The sequence below is a fragment of the Mastigoproctus giganteus genome, chromosome 8 (genome assembly GCF_048544385.1).
Source record: "Mastigoproctus giganteus isolate SK-2022 chromosome 8, ASM4854438v1, whole genome shotgun sequence".
NCBI lineage: Eukaryota > Metazoa > Arthropoda > Arachnida > Uropygi > Thelyphonidae > Mastigoproctus > Mastigoproctus giganteus.
This window is the reverse complement of record NC_143582.1, coordinates 17,368,284-17,388,450: the sequence shown is the minus strand read 5'-3', so window position 1 is coordinate 17,388,450 and position 20,167 is coordinate 17,368,284. Positions and strand designations below refer to the sequence as shown.

General features: G+C 34.9%; 1 protein-coding gene across 1 annotated transcript in view; it reads left to right on the top strand.

Moving 5' to 3' along the window:
* The window catches only part of noi (splicing factor 3a subunit 3 noi), a 96,857-nt gene that overhangs the window by 59,335 nt on the left and 17,355 nt on the right, over nucleotides 1–20,167 (top strand). Inside the window, exons 11-13 of the mRNA XM_090379100.1 lie at nucleotides 2,862–2,929; nucleotides 12,830–13,007; nucleotides 18,792–18,956. Of these exons, the coding sequence (XP_090235226.1) occupies nucleotides 2,862–2,929; nucleotides 12,830–13,007; nucleotides 18,792–18,956 (411 nt within the window). The remainder of the gene's footprint in view (nucleotides 1–2,861; nucleotides 2,930–12,829; nucleotides 13,008–18,791; nucleotides 18,957–20,167) is intronic.

The following is a 20,167-nucleotide window of genomic DNA, read 5'->3' as shown; positions in this document are numbered from 1 at the left end:
CGTATCCTGTTTGCTGATGATGGAATTTATGATGGAATTTGTCTTTTACTCAGTTTGATCCTTCTCCATCTCATTGTCATAGTATAATTGATGACAAAGAGTTTATCCTTTTTTTTTTTCTTTTCACAAAAAAACTACATTAAAATTAGATTTTTTTAAAAAAAAAATTTTTTTATCAATTTTCTGAATTTCTGTTTATTTTTGTTAATGAATTGGCCATCAAGAATTAACAGTGTCTTTCAATAAGATACCAAAGAAATTCATAAAATTTTAGATGTACCTCAAAAATCTAAAAAAAAAGGTAAAATCTACATACATACAGTTTGCCTTGTGTATGTATGTATGTAGATGTAATTTTTTGATTTCAAGCACTGGGAAACCTGATGTAATCAGACATTTTCAAACAAATAAGCATAATGACAGCATGGATAGAAAGAAATGCAAAAAAAAATAATAATAAAATAATAATGTTGCATTTCATAGTGACAATGAAATGCAACATTATTATTTGTAATAATATTGTTATTTTGTAATATATTTGTTGAAAGTTTATTTGCATTTTTTGTCACAGACTATAATCTTCCTCTGAGTTGTGCTGATCATGCAGGTGCATTGTTCAGAAATATGTTTCCTAAGAGCAAAAAAAAAAAAAAAAAAAATCCAGTTGTGGAAGAACAAAAACAACAGTCATTGTTAGTGAAATTGCACAGATAGGGAAAGAAGAGGTAGTCATGATACTGAAACATGGGCTATTTTGATTGCTACAGGTGGCAATAATCAAAGTGATTCAAAGCTGTCCCATCATGGTGATCTTTTGTTAAAAAAAACATCAATGTGACTCTATGGGGTACAACATTGGACATTTTTTTTTTAACAGTGTGGTGAAATCATGTGGAATTCATTCAAGATCTGGACTTAGTTTTGATAATGCACCTATTATGGTTGGCAACAAACTCGAGTAGCAAGGATATTAAAAGAGGAGTTGAGCACTTGGTGGTAGTAGGCTGGCCTTGTTATATTAATTGTGTGCAGAAAAGAGATCTGTATGCCTTCCTGTGAAAGTGGATGAATACTTACTACTACCTAGATAGAAGTGCTAAAAGGAAAGATAAATTTAAAGAATTTCAACTGATGGCACTGAATTAAAAATGATTTTGAAACAAGACTAGTAGAACAGTGACAACCTTTGACAAGCTGTTTAAAGACAAGGTGAGAAAAACAATAGGAATACTTTCTAGAATTACATCAACCCATCACTAGTGAGTAAGTAGCACTGACTCATGTTCAATCCATTTCATGATCCAAAAGTTTTGAAAGAGGACTAATTGATAAACTCAATAAAAGAAAAAGAACCTATGAATTACATATTTCTGGTAAAAGCAATCTTAAACAGACCATGCAAGCTTGATAATTCTAGGAATGTCTTCAGTCCATCCTGCAGAAAGTCTGTTCATGTTTCTTTCTTCCAACTTGAATAAAGCAATTTACTTGTTTCTTCTAACTGTTATGCCAACATTTGAAAATTTGCATTTTTTACTGCCATGGTAGTCAAAAATCTAAAACAGGTTGAGAAGATTCTATTCTTTTGCCCAGTGATGAAGTACTATATGACTGAATCTAACTAAATGGTGTATAAGTTTCCATTGAAAAATGTTCTTATAATGCTGAGATAGCACAAATTTGGCAGTGCATCATTTTCAAATTTGAAATTGTTTGTGGACAAGTCTCTAGTGCTTCTTGAAAGTCTTTAAATATAAAGAAACAGACGAAGCAGAAGATGTTTCTGCATCTTTTTTTTTTTTTTTTTTTGTTTAAGTGTGAGGACCTACCAGAAGCTATTATGAATGAAGTAATTGATGTACAGTGGCCCATGGTCGGGGAACTGACAAGTGCACAAGAAAGCTTGAAATTATTCCGAGTCATGTTTGCCATTTTAACAATTCCTCATAGCAGTGCTGAGTGTGAAAGAATATTCAGGCAAAGGTAGAAAAATAAAAGCTGAGTTCAGATCTATTTCTGGTGATGCTTTGGAAATGCTCCTAACAGCCAAGTCTAGACAGCAGTGCCATTGTAATGAACAATACTTTGACTCAGCGTTTCTGAAGACGGCAAAGTCTGCAATAATATCTTTCTTGAAGAATTCAAAATTTGATGTCTAATAGAATATCCAAATACGGAGCTACAGATAGAAAAATGTTAGGTAGGATAATTTTTAAAAGTGTACTGTGCTGAGTTTATGGCTAAGTTTATGGCCGTTTTTAATATAAAATGTATATTTTGCCAGTGAAATTTATTTTTCTAGTGCAGTGTGGACTTCAAAAAACCTGTTTTTTTCCGAAAAATCTACTGTTTTTTGGGAAGCATTCCTGCTTTTTGCAAAAAAAGTTCTGTTTTCCCGATCTCTAGCTTTTTGAAAGTCAAAAGTTGACTGCTGTGCAGTGCTTAACTTGATCAGTCTGGGAACTTCTATTGATTTAGGTTTCTCTATTTTTATTATCAGCCTTACTGGGCATTGTCTACTCTGTCAGGTAGTGCCCTTTTTCAGTTTCATTTATTGAATATGTCTTTAATAGTACCTTTCTGAAAAACCTCACCTTTGTAGGTCTGAGGAAAAAAAAAAAAAGATGCATACACTCCTTTCTAGAGAACATAATATCATAAAGGAAATAATCCATTTTTGTCTTTGTCAAGTTATTTTACATTTACATTACATGCGGCTACATCTTTGCCTTTAAAGATTTGTATTTGTATATTTAATTTTTTAGTAGTAATATAAGAAAAGTTCTGTTAACCCTTTGCATATCACTTTTTTGTTAATTTATTTGCTGAAATCCCACATTATTATTACCTTTTACCTTTAGGAGCTTGCATCTCTAGGATTAGATCGTCTTAAATCTGCACTGATGGCTTTGGGACTCAAATGTGGAGGGTAAGTAAGAAAATAACTAAAAAATAATCTTCTTTTAACTAACTGTTGCTGAAATAAAACTTAGTGGCAATTGAAAATAACAATTTCACTACACAGATAATGATTGAATGCCCAATATTTTATGTTAATTTGGAGAACTTTAACTTTCCAGACTGGGAAATCCATTTTTTTCATAAAAATACCAGCTATTTTTATGAAATTCAGCAAATCTAGCAAACTACCTGAGAATTGTCAAATTTAACATCTCAGAGCTATATGTTTGTACTGACTCCGTTCACTTAGAAGTAAACACACAATAATGAGCAATACATTTGTTTTGGAATCAAGACATATTTATATATTAGTAATTTATGGCAAGAGGAAGTTTGTCAAAAAGTCACTACATTATTATCTCTTACTATTTATGAACAAGACTAATGATGCAGAGATAATTAACAGGGGAGAATCATTTAATCATTACAATTCATATAAAATAGAGAATTAGACTGACATAATGCAGTCACCTACTCATTTGTATTTGGCCCGGGGGGGGGGAAACATTGTTGATTTGGGCACATCATTTTGAGGTTATGCTGAAATAAAATATCTTAAAGAAACTGTTATCTTCATAACTATCTACAGATATTCATTGTTAAATGTGACAGTGAGATTTTCAAAGTGGTTTGTGAAACTTTTGGTGTTGGTTCTTCAATTCTATATGATATTTTTTGGTAGGGAGAAAATAATTTTGTTATCTTTACTGTGCTAGAAGTCTAGTAGTTTACTTTTTTCTCAGTGTAGGATAAACTGAACTTGTGATTGTCTACACAAGAAGAGGAAGCACAGATAATCCAAAATTATTATTATTATTATTGTTTCTCTTATACTATGTGTCAGTGCCGTCTGGGTGGTGGTGGTATCCACTGAGAATAAGTAACAACAGTCTTCTCCTTCGGGTGAAGCGTTAGTTATTCGAAGTAGTGCAATGTCATGGCAACTCGTCGTGAAGGTATTCGCAATATGAGATGTAACTTAAACGATGCCACTATTGCAAATTTGCTAATCTATATTTAGCTGTGTATAAATGAAGGAGTCTGTTGCTCTTATATTATTTCTCCCTGATTGGGGGGTGGGGTCCACCCCATGATGGGTACTTTGGCAGCATACTGATGGTTAGCATGATGATAGGGATAGTCATTGCTTGTTGCATACGCCATATCACTTTGACTGTTTTAGGTTCATGTACTTCCTGATCTTTTCCTCTTGGGTTTTTTGAAGGTTGTCAGAGTTGGGCACTGCTATGTCTATCAAATAGGTAGCCTTTTTCTTCTTGTCAACAAGGGCTATGTCTGGTCTGTTTCGCAGTTCCAGTTACAGCTTATGGGTTGGGGTCTGTGGTACTGCCTAAGATTCGTACAGGTAACACTCATATAACATGGTAGTTAGGTTCCTATAAAATCTCATGTAGTGCGAAACCATGTTATACGGGACTAAGAACCAGTACAAAAAAGGGGATTACACTATAAAAGCTAACAAAAAATACAGCTTTTTTTTTAACTATCAGAAATTTAATTTTTATTAAAATTAGTAATAATTGAACAGATGCCTTACAAACTGATACATATATGTCAGATAATGTACGTTCATTTAATTTTCTTCCTCTTCATCGGTGCTAAGCACAATCAAATGAGAACATTTTCTCTGTTGCAGAATATCAATATCATCACCTTCTGACCTTTCTTCTGCAGCATCTAGATTTCATGTATCTTCTGCTCTCTCTAAAAAATCAGTAATCTGATTTGTTTGCTTTTGTTTGATCTTTGTAAATTTCATTGTATGCAGGTAAGCATTTTTGAAGCCCACTTTTGAGTTACGTGTTCCTTTCAGTTGAAGGATCTGCATCTAAAAAATAAGATTCTGATTGCTTGACTAAGTTTATGCCTTCCCGTATGCTTTTTAGTGTAAAATTTGGAACTTCAGAATTTTCATCTGCACTATCATCCTCTGAATTGATTTTGTTTACCTCCAATGCCATTTCCACCAAATCCGCTTTGCAAGCCAGTAATTCTTGAATGTCTTCAATAATCATATCATCAAAACCTTCTCCTCCTACCGACTTAGCAAGTTGTACTATTGCACTGATTCTGTTTTCTGCCAGTTTTACCATATTTCCTGAATGAACTGCCTCTGGCCATACATTTTTCCAACACTCAGTTAATTTTGACGGTTGGTTTTAATTTGAGTGATAAAGCTATGATTCTGATACAGTCCACATTTGAAAAAATGTTTCCATGCTTCCATCACTTCAATAGATTCGGAATCAGTTTTTTCCAAAATCCATTGTAACAATTTTCTGATGTAATGGGTTTTAAAGGTAAATTAAAGAAATTGTATTAGGTGGTAGGGCTTCGTTTGGATGACTTAAATCTTTTTAATTAAATCTTAAATCTTCAAGATTAATTTTAATTAAATCTTAAATCTTCAACGTTTGGATGACTTAAATCTTTTTTGGATGACTTAAATTTTTGATCTGCATATAATAACTTCTGTGTTGCAAAAAACTCTCCAGATTTATGATGGAATTTGTCTTTGATGGATAACAATTTGTCTTTGATTGGATAACATGCCAGGATGGCCTGGCATGTTATCCAATTTCAGCATAACTTTGAAATCTAGATTATTTTTCCCCACAAGTTCGACAGCACATAACTTAACACGAGGATTTCCCAACAAAATAAAATACAAGGATTTCCTTTTTTTTTTTTGCATAGTCAAAAGCGAGAATTCACAAAAAAGAATGGAAACGTTGAAAAATTATATCAACATAATAGTGGGTTTTCCCTGCACGAAAGCTCAAAAATAATGTGTTATGTGAGGTTTGCCACGTTTTCTCTAACCATGTTATATAAGTAACGTGTTGTGCGAGGATTGCCGCAATTTATCAATTTTGTTAGAGCGAAACTGTGTTGTAGAAGTACGGTGTTATATGGGGGATGCCTGTACTTGTAATGTGGTACATTTTCTTTGATCAACTGGTAATTCCTCGCTAATTTCTCATGTATTATCCTGGCTACCTGGTCATGTTGGAGGTAGCCGGAAATACCTAATTTCCTGCTTTTTGAAAGTCAAAAGTTTTCTTAATGTAGGGAAAAGAATAATGGGAGCAGACTTGCACAAGAAATATTAACAAGACAAGTTAGCACCTGTTCAGGATTTGCTAGAAATATTTATTAAACTGGAGGAAATTAGTATTAGTAGAGTCATATGATGCAAGAAAGCAGGCTTATGCAGCATCAGCCAAAAAAAAAAAAAAAAAAAAAAAAGCTCCCATTTTACCCCTCCATTCGTTCCAAATACCTGTCCACAGTATTTGGAACGAATATATACAGTACTCAAGGTGTGGCCTGACCATAAGGGGATAATCATCTCCTTATCCCTAAGTCGCCCCCGTAGCCAGGTGGGAAGAAGCAGCAGTGTGTGGCACACGCTTCTTGATTAGACCGGTGTTCAAGCCCGTTACCACCAAATACGGAGGATGTGGAAAGGTCAGGGAATGACCACCGCATATCCCGGAGCAATATGGCCTTAGTTGCTAATGCTCCTAAAAACCAAAACAACAAAAAACCTTATTCCTGCTAGAAAAATTCCTGTATATCATTGACAAGACACCATGAGCTACTCTTGCAGACCATCTGCACTGCTCAGAAAACTTCATATCTGCCTGCACAATTACCCCCAGGTCCTTTTCTTTCTCGACCACTGTCAGTGTAGTACCACAGAGTTGATACGTTACTCTGGGGTTACTGCTTCCCATATGTAGTACTTTACATTTGTCAGTGTTAAACTTAATTTGCCACCTCTCAGCCCATCGGCTCAACTTTTCTAGATCCTGTTGCAACAGTGTACTGTCATTAGTGTCCTTAACAACCCCGCCAACTTTTGTATCATCTGCAAACTTGGACGTTAAGCTTGATATTCCATCATCAGTATCATTTATAAATACAGAAAACAACAATGGACCAAACACTGAAACCTGAGGAACTCCACTAATAACATTAGTCCATGATGAGCAGTGTCCATTGATTACCACTCTGTCTTCTTCCACTCAACCATCCCGTTATCCATAGCAGCAATTTGCCTCCAATTCCACACTGCTCCAATTTGTTCAGCAGTCTTCCATGTGCAACAGTATCAAAAGCCTTTCTAAGATCCAAATATATGATATCAAAGTTATTCCCTGCATCCAGTTCCTTTGTGACCACATCGTAGTATCAAATCAAATTGGTCAGGCAAGACTTTCCCTTAACAAAACGGTGCCTCTGTAGCCACGTGGGCAGGAGCAGCAGTGCGTAGCTCACGCTTCTTCATTAGACCCGGGTTTGAGCCCATGCCCACCAAATACGGAGGATGCGGAAAGTTCAGGGAATAACCATCGCATATCCTCTGAGCAATATGGCCTTAGTTGCTAATGCTCCTAAAAACTAAAATAACAAATAATAACCTTAACAAAACCATGCTGTGTCCGAACTATAACTGAAGCCTTGTCTAGATGGTCCTGCAGTGCTTCTTTAACCATTGCCTTAATTAATTTCCCTGGAACAGAAGTTAAACTAACAGGTCTATAATTACTTGTGTCGCCCTTTGATCCTCCTTTGTGAATTGGGGTCACGTTTGCACATCTCCAGTCCATGGGTACCTCCCCTGAGTCCAAGGAAGCTCTCATAATTATGGCTATGGGTTTGCTTACTTCCTATGCTGCCTCCTTTAATATAACTGGATAGATTCCATCCACCCTGGGTGCCTTTTTTATGTTTATCTTCAACAATTTCTCCTCCACTTTCCTCTCAGTTATTACAAAATCGTGTAGCTCACTGCCAGAGTTTAATTCACCTCCCTGAATAACTTCTCATATGTGAATGTAGATGCAAAATACTCATTTAGTTTGTTAGCCACCTAATCAGGATCATCAACAGTTGAACTATCAATATCCAGTGGACCAATCTGATTCATCCCTTTCCTTCTAGAGTTTACATAGGTAAAGAACTCTTTGCTGTTTTTCTTTGCATCCTTTGCCAAAGATTTCTCATCTACCTTTGCTTGCCTAATCTCCTTTGTTTGGTTACAGACCAGTTTATATCTATCATAGGCTTCCATGTCACCCATTAATTTATATGTATCTCATGCATTTTTCTTCTCTGCCATGTGTCTCATTAGTTCATCTGACATCCATTCCATTTAGGCTTTGAACAATATTTCTTAGTTGGTATGTAAAACCTAGTAGCTTCCAAGATAAATTCTTTGAATGCTTCCCATTTTGAATTTGCTCTTGGTAACATCATCAGTTGGTCCCACCGTATAGAATTTAAAGACTGTCTCAGACCATTGTAGTCACCTTTATGAAAGCAAAAACCCTTCCCTTTACCTGTGATGGTAGTTACTTCTTTGAGTAAATCCCACTTCAGCACACTGATCACTGCCACTTAGTGGTTCCTTTATCTGCAGATTCTTAGTGTATGAAGAATCACTATTGATAATCAGATCAAGGGTATTACTCCCTCTAGTTGCCTCCCGAACTTGCTTGTAGAAAACAATCATCCAATAAATCTTCAAAAGCCTTGCTATTGTGTGAATGACCAACTCACAAATTCCAGTCAATATCTGGAAAATTAAAATTACCCATTATAAGAGTCTCTGATTTACTTGGCCACTCTATTTCCCTGTACAGTTTCTTATTATACTCATCATAGTCATTAGGCCTATAACACACTCCTCTCAATTTTGATCTCCCAATGCTTATGGCACACCAAACTGACTTGACGCTGCACTGTCTAGCGATGTCGAAAAAAAGTTGTGAACTGTCGTCAATGAGTTTGGGGGGGTGAAAGAGTTTCTGACAAGACATCCCCAGCAAATCTGGAATATATGGAATTAAAAGTTATGCATTGGTTAACACAAAACTTGTACCATAATGGCCCTTTCAAAATGAATAACAGCCATCCACTGATAGTAAAACAGCTTGCAGGACTATAATTGATTCAGGATGCAACATAACCACAGACAGTGATCTGTTAGATATGATTTTGCAACTGAATTAGTACAAAACTATAAGCTGTCATACAATGACAAAATCAGATCCAACTAGTTTTCCTCTCCAACTGTGGTAACAAATTTACAAGCTTATTTACTTTCCAATGATGTTGCACATTTGTTTCTTACATTCTGATGGTGCGCTATGGCCATAGATGCCATTGTGCCTAATAAATCCCCAAAGAAACAAACAAACAACTTACATTCTGAAACCTAGAAAGAACGTTCTCCTCCTCTCAACCGTATGACATGATACAAAGATTGATGGAAACACAGGCAATATACCGAAAACTATAAATAATCATTTTCTATAATTCAGTGAAGTCAAGAATGGTTTATAAATTATATGAAACATACAGTTGTAATTGGAACACAAACTGTTGGCCTATAGTTATTTTGTACAGCAGGAATAAATGGTCAAATTATTTACATTAGAAATAAGAAAGTGGAGTTTGTTGAAAGAAAAAGTTTGGAAAATGTTACATTTAGAACTAGTATTTGTACGCTTGGAGAAAACTGAAATATTGCTTGATTATCAGAAGAAAAGCAGAAAAACTTGATTTGTTTCAAAAAAAAAAAAAAAAAAATCAGGAAATGTCCAGTGCAACCTTTGAAAGAAAGTGTTGTTTCTTTTGCAGAAGGAAGAACAGAAGGCCAACTCTTAAGCTACCTAAAAACCTTCCGTCTGATCAGTGATTGCCAGTATGGATCCCGCCAGTGTCGATCCACTGGGGATATTCTGGCTTATTGTTGTTATTTGGTTTTCAGGAGCATTAGCAACAAAGGCCATATTGCCCTGGGATTATGCGGTGGTCATTCCCTGACCTTTCCGCATCCTCTGTATTTGGTGGTGACGGGCTCGAACCCCGGTCTAATCAAGAAGCATGATGTGCTACGCACTACTGCTCCTTCCCACCTGGCTACGGAGGCGCACATTCTGGCTTATGTTACCCATTTATGGACTAATTCAATGGAAAGGTTCGGTGAAACACAAGTAGTTGCTCTTGACATCTCAAAGGCTTTCGATCGTGTTTGGCATAAAGGTTTTCTAAACAAGCTTCTATCTTATGGTTTGCAACTGTTTTTTTTTAAATGGTTATCCAGTTTTCTCACTGAGGGTGATGGTAGATGGCTCTCTGTCTTCTAACTTCTTCACTAATGCCGATGTCCCCCAAGGTTCAGTTCTTTCCCCCACTCTTTTCCTCTTATATATTAATGACCTTCTTCCATTGACTGGAAATGCTATCCATAGTTTTGCTGATGATAGCACATTGCATTCCACTTTCCATTTTGAGAAACCTTGCCCTGCCTAATCAGCGTCAACTTCTCGAAAATCTGCTACCAATTCCTTAAATGCTGATCTTCAGGTAATTCTCCAGTGGGGCAAAGACAACTTAGTTGATTCAACCCTTCTAAAACTCTGTCTTGTCTTATATCTCGCAAAAAGGATTCTTCTGCTCCTATGCTTATCTTTGGTGACACTCCGATTTCTAGGCACATTGATATATCTGTTTTGAGGATTACCCTAACTTCTAATCTCTCTTGGCATAAGCACAAGCACATTACAAATATTGCTTTCTCTGCATCTGAAAAACTTGGTTTTCTCTTTCACTCTCTCAGCATTACTTTTCTTCCAAACAGCTGCTCACTCTGTATAAATCGCAAATCCACCCTACCATGGAATATTGTTCCCACATCTGGGGTGCTGCCCTCAAAATCTGAGGCTTATCGATTCCATTCAGAAGAGGGCAGTTAGGTTAATTAATGATTCATCTCTAACAGAGTCTCTCCACTCGCTATCTCATAGACGTACTGTTTCTGCTGCATGCCTCTTCTACAGATACTTCCATGGGCACTGTTCTTCTGAATTGGCTTTATAATTCATGCTCTCTCTCTCTCTCTCACTCAAAACAGTCTGAACACGATGATGTTGGCAGCCACCAGCCAACATCCATTTACTATCCAACTTCAAATTCACAGAACCAACTTTTCGTCTTCCTCGTTTATTCATTCAACTGCTGTTTTCTGGAACAACCTCCCTTCTTACGTATTTCCTGAAAACAGTCTACAGAAGTTCAAGTCCAGTGTCAACAAATATCTTCTTTCATCTTCTCAACCTCCAAACCAAGCACAGTACTAAGTACTATAGGTTCGAATACCTCTTGTTTGGGGTTTACATAAAAAAAATATATATATATGCAAAATATTAATTTGTTTGGAACAAAGCCAACATTATTTGTATGTAATAACTGCTATGATTATTACACTGAATTAATTGTAAAATAAAAACATTCTTTTTGTTATATGTTTATTTTTTATATTTTTTTTCTGTATTTTAGAAATCTTATAAATAAATACAGGCGGGCCTCGATTAACGCGATTAATTCGTCCCGCGAGCGCATTGTGCAAAACGGAAACGCGTTAATCAAATATAATAACCAATAGGAAAAATTATAATTGGTCCTTGACCTTCTGGAATGTCCATAAAGAATTTTAAAAATACCTTTTAAATAACTTTTTAACTGTATGTAATGTAAAAGATAATGAAAATAATTATGGAATTAAATGTTTATTACATAAAACAGTGGTTCTTAAACTGTGCACCACGCAATATTTTAAATTTTCGAGGGAAACAGTGATACTCGACATCTGTCAGACACCGCGCGAACTACTAGCTCGAGGTAGTTCACAGTTTCAGTATTTCTTATTAAGTTGTTTGGACCTAACTACTAAACGAAACTGTTAGGTATTTCTTTTGGTCTGGGTGCACCTTGAAAAAATTACTGAGAAATTAAAAGGTGTCGTGAACCGAGAAACTTTGGGAACCTTTGACATAAAATACACAATGAAGAAATTACTGTCGCGGAAATATTTGAACAGTGTTGACTTTCTCTTTTCATCAATCAATTTCCGATAGCCGACAATAATCTTCTCTGGGCCCTGGCGAAATAAATATCGCAGAGAACATCAAACCTTTTGTTTGAGGTTCTATGCGATACGAAAGATTTCATCTAATTCTTTTACCGTTATCTCCTTTGCGGTAACATTTTCATCTGGCTCATTTAAAAATTTGAATTTTTAAATACAAGTCTGCATTGACTTTATTAGCAGGAGACAAGCACGTCTTCTTCCGATGGTTGATGGAACACACCGAGCCGGGCAGCAGGCAAATGTTTGTACGACTCGCGGTAAGCTTAACGCGTGATTCAGATCTTTTTCAACTATCGCATAAAAAAAAAAAAAAGAGCACGTTAACTGGAAATTTGCATCGTGTAAAGTGAAAAGTGGTATCATTTTTAAAATAGCGTTAACTGAATATCACGTTAATCGAACTCACGTTATGCGAGGCCTAGTTGTATATATAATGTTTAACTGAAAATAAAATTACACATAATAATAAGACTAAACAAAAAAATCACAAATTTAGTAAAAAAAAAAAAAATAAGAGAAGGTATTTTAAACGTGAAAATGTCAAAATATCAACAGCCTTGGCATCTGTGTTTCAATTTGGAGAATGAGTAACCTCCTAAAGGAATACCATGAAAATATTCTTTATTATTATTGGCTTCTCTTGTTTATTTTTGTTTGATATTTTGTAATTGAATTTTGTAAGCATAATTTTTTGTAAATGAATTTTGTAAGCATAAACATTGTTTATGCTTACAAAATGTCATGAAAAAGTAATTTTTTTTATAATAAAAAAACTGGTTTTGACAAATACCATGCAAGTGGATGTATTTCCCTTTAGAGGGATGATGAACGGAGGATTAAATATAATTTTGTTATTTAATATAGATTTATTTTTATTTTATTTATTTTTTTTTAATTGTTAAGGACCTTGGAAGAACGTGCCCAAAGGCTTTTTGCAACCAAAGGGAAAAAATTAAGTGAATTGGATCCCACAATGTTCACAAAGTCAAAACCAGGAAAGGCAGGTAAAAAGGATGTTGAAAAACAAAAAGAAATTGCAATATTGGAGGCACAAGTCTATCGTCTTGTGGAAGTGCTTTCAGTAAGTTTCCCCCCCCCCCCCCCTTCTTTTGACATAAGATGTGGATTAAGTAGTTATTTCATAGATTTCTTTTGAAGTTCATGAATTATAGGTAATGCTATTAATTTTTTTTTTTTTTTTTTTTTTTTTCATTGCATTTCAGTTGTACTTTTGTGTTTACAAAGTTGCTAATATCATTTTGCTGGTGCAGGAACTTGCAGCCCTTTCAAGTAGATTGAGTTAGCTGATCTTACTCATAAGTGTGTCGTTTTTTATCTTGCAAACCAGCTTTGGAACACACACACACACACACACACACACACACACACACACACACACACACACACACACACACACACACACACACACACACACACACACACACATTTGAGGTCTGAGTTGCTTTGGTGCATAGTAACATTGCTAAATCAGACTCCTCCTTCATCTGGCTTTTATTTTTATTGCTTTTAATTGTACCAGCATCCACACAGATGAACTGATTTGGTTATGTTAGTTACTATTGAATAATTTCTTTCATGTGTGATTTAACTCTAATTTTAAATCCTCAATTAGAAAACTCCTCAGTTGGCTAGGGTGCTATTGAATGGGGTGCGTCCCCCCCCCTTTTTTTTCCCTCAAGAAATGAACAAAAAAATTAACAAATGTTCAGATAATTTGTTCAGTTTAAAACATCAGGATCAAACATTATCACAGGTTAAATTCCATTAAACTCGAGTTTTATTTTTAATAAATGTTTGTGGTTAGGGTGGTTTTTTTTTTTTTTTTTTTTGTTAATGGGTCCCAAACATGTAAGGTATGGATTAGATAGAACCTTTCCTTTGATACTCTAGTACTGTGTATGTTGAAGGTCGAGAATACAAAAGATACTTGTAAACTTGAATTTCTGTAGATTGTAATTTCAGGAAATACATAAAAAACAAGTTTGTTATAAAGAACTGAACTAGAAGAGATGAATGAGTAAGAGGATAAGTGAGTTTGCAGCTGAACTATGAATGAATGAGTGTTGACTAGTTAAGGCAGATGCTCAGGCTGATACCTAGTTAATTGAACTGTAAAAGTACTAACTCTGCAAATGGGTGTGACTGTGATGATGATCTTAGGGGGGAGGTTATCTTTTGCAGATGTTTGGAGCAGGCGTGGATGTTTGCAGGTGGGGGTTTTTAGGTAGAGGGTGCTGAAGTTGGGAGGGTAGGTAATAAAAGAAGTTTATTTTTTGTCCACTGCAGAATTGAATTTTTTTGGAATTTAATTTTAGTTGGTCTCAAACATGGGTCATTATTACTGAAGGTGCATGCTCATTCCAACTAGGCTAATGGAATTCTTATTAAGAGTTGGTTAATTGTGGTATCTATCTAATGTTTGTAGGGGGATCACTTTTCCAAATCTCAGAATCATTGTCAGCTGACTCAAAGCTTTCTAATGCTTTATGGTGCATTCTGTGTTGCAATAGTGTATATAATTGGGATGTGTGCTTTCTGTGCACCCTTGACATTTGTGTGGCACATTTTGGGTGATGGTCCCCTAGAAGGGGTCCAAGAGTGTTCCGGTTCTTTAATGCAATTGAAGGCTCAGCAAAATGAACCTCTACAAGACTGTGCCCCTCCCCAGAGGAGTGTCAAATGAGAACAATAAAGATATCTAACAGGTGCAGAGTACAAATAGAAGCTGTGAGGAATCCAAAATTCTGTTTCACATCAGTTTTTAATCCTGCAAACACTGAAGTTGATGTGGCAGCTTCTGATGATATTGACTTGAGAGCTTGGGTATTCTTCACAACAAATATATAGATTGAACCACAATCCATAGCCAGGTGGGCAGGAAGAGCTGTGCATAGCATGCTTCTTGATTAGACTGGGATTCGAGCCCGTGACCACCAAATACGGAGGATGCGGAAAGGTTAGGGAATGACCACCGCATATCCCCAGAGCAATATGGCCTTAGTTGCTAATGCTCCTAAAAACCAAATAACAAACAAACAAACAAACCACAACAAGACTACTCTTCCTCAATTGGGTCACTGAAATGTGATGATAAAGATGCCTAATGGATATGCAGAGTACAAAGGAAGCCTGTGAGGGCCTCTGAAAATAAATTATCTCATAGAAACCAATATAACAGTGCTACTCCAATGTAAGTGTAGCATAACACAACAAACACAATCAAGAGGGAAAATTACAGCAATATTATCTGGCTGAACCAGAGATGCTGGAAACTGAAATAATGTCTTAACTGGTTAATTAGGGAACTTCTTCACAGAATCTTGTAGGCAAAGCCACTGAGTCATTAGGAAAAGAGTTTCAGTTTAAAAGCAGTCCCTGGCTTGCCTCTTCGTGGCCAGGGTTGGGAGTTAGAGAGCAGGGAACGAGGTGTCCCCTGGCTGCAAAGTCGCCAAGTGCTGGCACTCAACATAACAACACACATACTTACACACCTACATATATACACTTGCCGGCCTTGGCATTTTGCCTTTTCAGATGCTACTGCAGTATATATCAGGGAAACCCTGGCGACCACAATTAAAACAAACACACCTTGAGTCATTAGGAATGGGAAGGACAGACAATGGTAATCAAAGTTGGTGGAATAACTCTTGAAAGTAAATTAATTCTTGAATATGCGTGTAATTCTTGAAAGTAAATAATTCTCGAATATGCAGAAAACTTTCATATTCATTATTCATTCAAAGTCAAACTTGCAGCATGCTATTCATTCAAGGTAAAATCAGTGCTGTCAAATCAGTACACTTTGATCCATCACGCCAACTGAAAAGACATGCTTGTGCAGGGAAAAATTAATTTATTAAAGAAGATTGCAGTATCCCACACTAAATGGCATGGTGACCCACAGGTTAAAAATCCCTATCACACATATATATATATATATATATATATATAGAGGAATATATGGATTTATGTATGGAGATTATATATGATGATAGCCTTTATGAAAACTCCAAATATGATAGGTATTAGTACCTATAGTATGCATGGGTTGAAGGTTGAAAAAGAAAACAGATGATACTTGTTGACATTAGATTTTAATTTCTTCAAATTGTAATTTTCAAGAAATACATGTGTAGGAAGATTGTTCCAAAGAACAGAAATAGAAGGTATATGAAAGGATAAATGAGGAAAAGTTGGTTCTGAGAGTTTGCAGTTGGACAGCGACAATGTTGACTGGTTTAGGCATGTTTAAACTGGTTTGGAAGACAATGGTAGGATTACAAATGCTAATTCAGAATGTAGAAGTATTTATAGAAAAGGCCATGTGCCCACAGAAGTATCTATAGAAAAGACATGCAGCAGAAACTGAAAGTCTATGACACAGAGCAGAAAGAGTTTGTAAGAAGTGTGTATCAAAATACTGCTTCAAAGCTTACTGACTTTCTGATCAGCATACAGGTGCTTGCCATTAGCAAATGTATGCTGAAATGTGAATAATATATTTTGTCAAAATGAACAGTTAAGTGGTTTATAGAAGTAAAACATCTATAAACATCTAGTTAAACATATAACAGTGGTCATGTAAACCTTTAAACCCTAGAATTTGGCCCAAGTTGAACATAAGGCCAAGCTATAAGATCAAATTACCCAGCTCTTGGTCTTCAGTGGAAGCAAAGATCTCCCTACAATTGAAATCAAACACAGTAAAACATACAAATTTTATTTGATTTCAACTACAGTAAACCCCCACTATTCGCGATATCTGGTTTCGCGTATTCGCGGTCGCTGATTTAACATAAAATGAAACCTAAAAAAAAAATGCGAATTTTAAAGTGCCGTGAACATTTTCCGCCATAAAAAAACATGGGCATGGCTAAAATTATCTTTCCCGGTCGAAACAGCACTCAGTGGGTGGGGGGAGAGGGGTGACAAAATCGCGAGCGTGGATGTTTCTCGCTAATCCTTGTTCGGTATGTGTTATGCGCTTGCCATGGAAGGTTTCGTCATTTGTTTTTAATTTATATGCTTTTAAAATTTGAATAAATTTATCAATTTATAAATTGATATGCTTACAAAATTGATAAATCTACCATTTTGCAGTAAAACAGACTTTTTCGAGTGCATTAACGGAAAAAAGTGACTTTATTTGGACAAGTTCTTTGTAACCCGTACAAAAATATGGCTACGAATAACAAGGGGAATGTGAAATTATCAAAGAAGGTGATGACACTGGCGAATAAAATTGAGTTATTAGACAATTTCTAATGGTGAAAGTGTCTTCTCAGTGGCAAAACATTATAAAATCATTGAGTCAACGGTATGATCAATCAAAAAATCGGAAGAAAAAATCCGCCATAGTGTCCGTGAAAACACGCTAATTGCTTCAAAAATTTGCTCTGTAACTCATCATGTTAAATTAGAAAAAATGGAAAAGCTTTAAATCTGTGGATAGAAGACCGAACTCAAAATAAAATTCCGTTAAGTTCACTCATTATTCGTGAAAAGGCAAAACTCCTTTATCAACACTTTAGCAAAACTGGTGATAGCACTGGCGGGATAAGTTTTTTAGCTAGCAAAGGCACTAGTTTGAAAGATTTGTTTGAAATTTCTAATAAATATTACATTTAATATTAAACTGTTTCTTATTTTCATTTCGATGTCATATGCTTGCATTTCACCATGTACTGTCTATGTACATAGTCATATTATGAAGGTACCTATAATTCATACATAGACAAAATTTTAGACTAGTTTTTCTTATAAATTTCATACTTTGGAACGGAACCCCTTTATTACTATAGGAGCCATAACTCAGTATTCACGTTTTCGGTATTCGCGGCATTTCTCAGGAATGTAACCCCCGCAAATAGCGGGGGTTTACTGTACTTCATTGACCCTGCAGTCCTATAATATTTTACTGATTAAGCCATTAACTCAATAAATGTTTTGTTTACAATATGACTGGTCATAGGAGATGGATTCCTGCTCCATCTTTAAATGCTATAACATTATTAGTAATGCCATAAACATTCTATAAATAAAGTATCATTTGCATAATAATAGTTGTTTCTTAAAAAAACTTTCATAATCTATAGTTTTGCCAGCTGATTTTCATATATGAAATTTTAGAAACTTGAGCTGCTAATAGAAAACTTTTGTTAAATTATTTTTTTATCTAGTCAGCCATACTATGGTCATTTCAAAAATAAAATATATTCATAATAGCAATAGTTATACTAAAAGTACTTAAATTTCATAAATGTGCATTGATATTTATTAGTTTTGGTATTTAGTAGTTTTCTGCCACAACTTTGAGAAGTTTATTGCTTATTAATTTTTCTGATTTATTGTTTTTCCTGGTTAATACTCAAAACCAAAATGGTACTTTTGTAGTGATAATGAAACTCTTAAAAATAATTTTGTAATAAAATTTCATCCTACCTGTGGAAGTTTTTTCAATCAAACACATGAACAAAAGATTTTATAATGTTATTTTAAAAACTTTTCATTTAGTTAAATAAACAATAGTCTAAAACTTTGTAATTTTTCTCCAAACTACATAAATGTCATATATATGTTATGTATATTTTATAATGATTCTTAATCCCAAACACGAAAGGCTTTGTTGCTTCTGATCTTTACGCTGTCTTTGGAAGATAGTGGAACTCAGCTGGCTCAGACACAATGTTTTTGCTTAGGGAAAAGTTTCGGAAACGCCAGGGGTAGATATCTACTCAATATGCCTATTTTTTTTAGCTGCCACTTAATATTATTACATTTCTAGTTTATTAAATTATTTAATTTCCCCCTTGGTTTTTTTTTTTTTTTTTATGTGCATTAGGAACAACGTCAGTCCACCAAAGAAAATGTTCAGAGAAAGCAAGCACGGACTGTTGGCGAAAGAGAAGAATCAGATGATGAAGTTTCAGAATCCGAATCTGAAGATGAAGAAGACAATGATGTCATCTACAATCCTAAGAATCTTCCTTTAGGCTGGGATGGAAAGGTATATTATATTGTGTATATTTAAAATTTTATAAATGCAGAATAAAGTTTATTTTTAATGTATTGTTAGCAGGTGTACTCGGCAAAACTGCACTCCAAAACATGGGTTATTTAACTTGAGCAAACTTAGTTTTTATTATTTGAAATTAACTAAAGAAATATTAAATTATTATTAAAATTGATGTGGGCCTATATATTATATTAAAAAAATTGTTTTCTTGAATTGTCCACAGTTTTGTTGTGCATTCCAACACTACTGCAAAATATATCAAAATATATTAAAAAGTTCTAAGGCTAATGTATTTATTCAAGAACTGTGAAGAGCTATTAACGATGAATGAGGTCACGACACGTGTTTCACGAGACAACATTGGTAGTGCCAAAAAAAAATTGGTCTTGAGGCCTTTTTTGTTTCTTATTCCACAATAAAATTTTAAACTTCCATGATTCACGTAGTGTCTGATAGACTTTTTTTTTTTTTTTTCCATTATTGTTTTTCTGAATTTGGGGATTGGATCATATCATATCATCCTGGGTCTGCAACTGTAATGGAGACCCCTACATCTAAGCTAGGCATTTTGGGGGAACCTTATAGGGCCCTGCCCCAATACTCTCTCCTCACTTTCTCATGATATAACTCATTAGTGGGAAGCTACCCATGTTGCTACTGAATCAATGAGCATGGGCTGCCTAGTATAGTTCAGTCTATAGCTTAACCAGATTAGATTAGTTATAGGTTCACATAACTGCCAACTGTGTTTGGAACAGTGCCTATACTTGCAGCAAACCTAATATATTGGAGTTAGTGGCACCAGCCATATCACAGAAACTGCATCATGCCAACAATGAAAGTATCACTCTGCCTTCATTCACAATGTAGCCAAAATTCTACTAATGATCTAAATATATTAAATTAAATTGAAACTAATTTAATTTTTAATTTAATATATTGAAATATAATAAATAAATATATCAATACAATAAATTTAAATTCAATATTAGGTTATTAATAGAATTTTGTAAAAAAAAAAAAAAAAAAATTCTAGAAATTGTAGCTCACACCCACATAGCTGAAGACAGGAAACAGTAAATTGCTGAAATATAGCCAGAATTGTTTGTGTTTAGCATTGAGATATTTCAATGATTATAAAAATTGTAGCATTTCAATAATAAATTACTTAAAATTCATGTCACATAATACGGTAGTTTCAA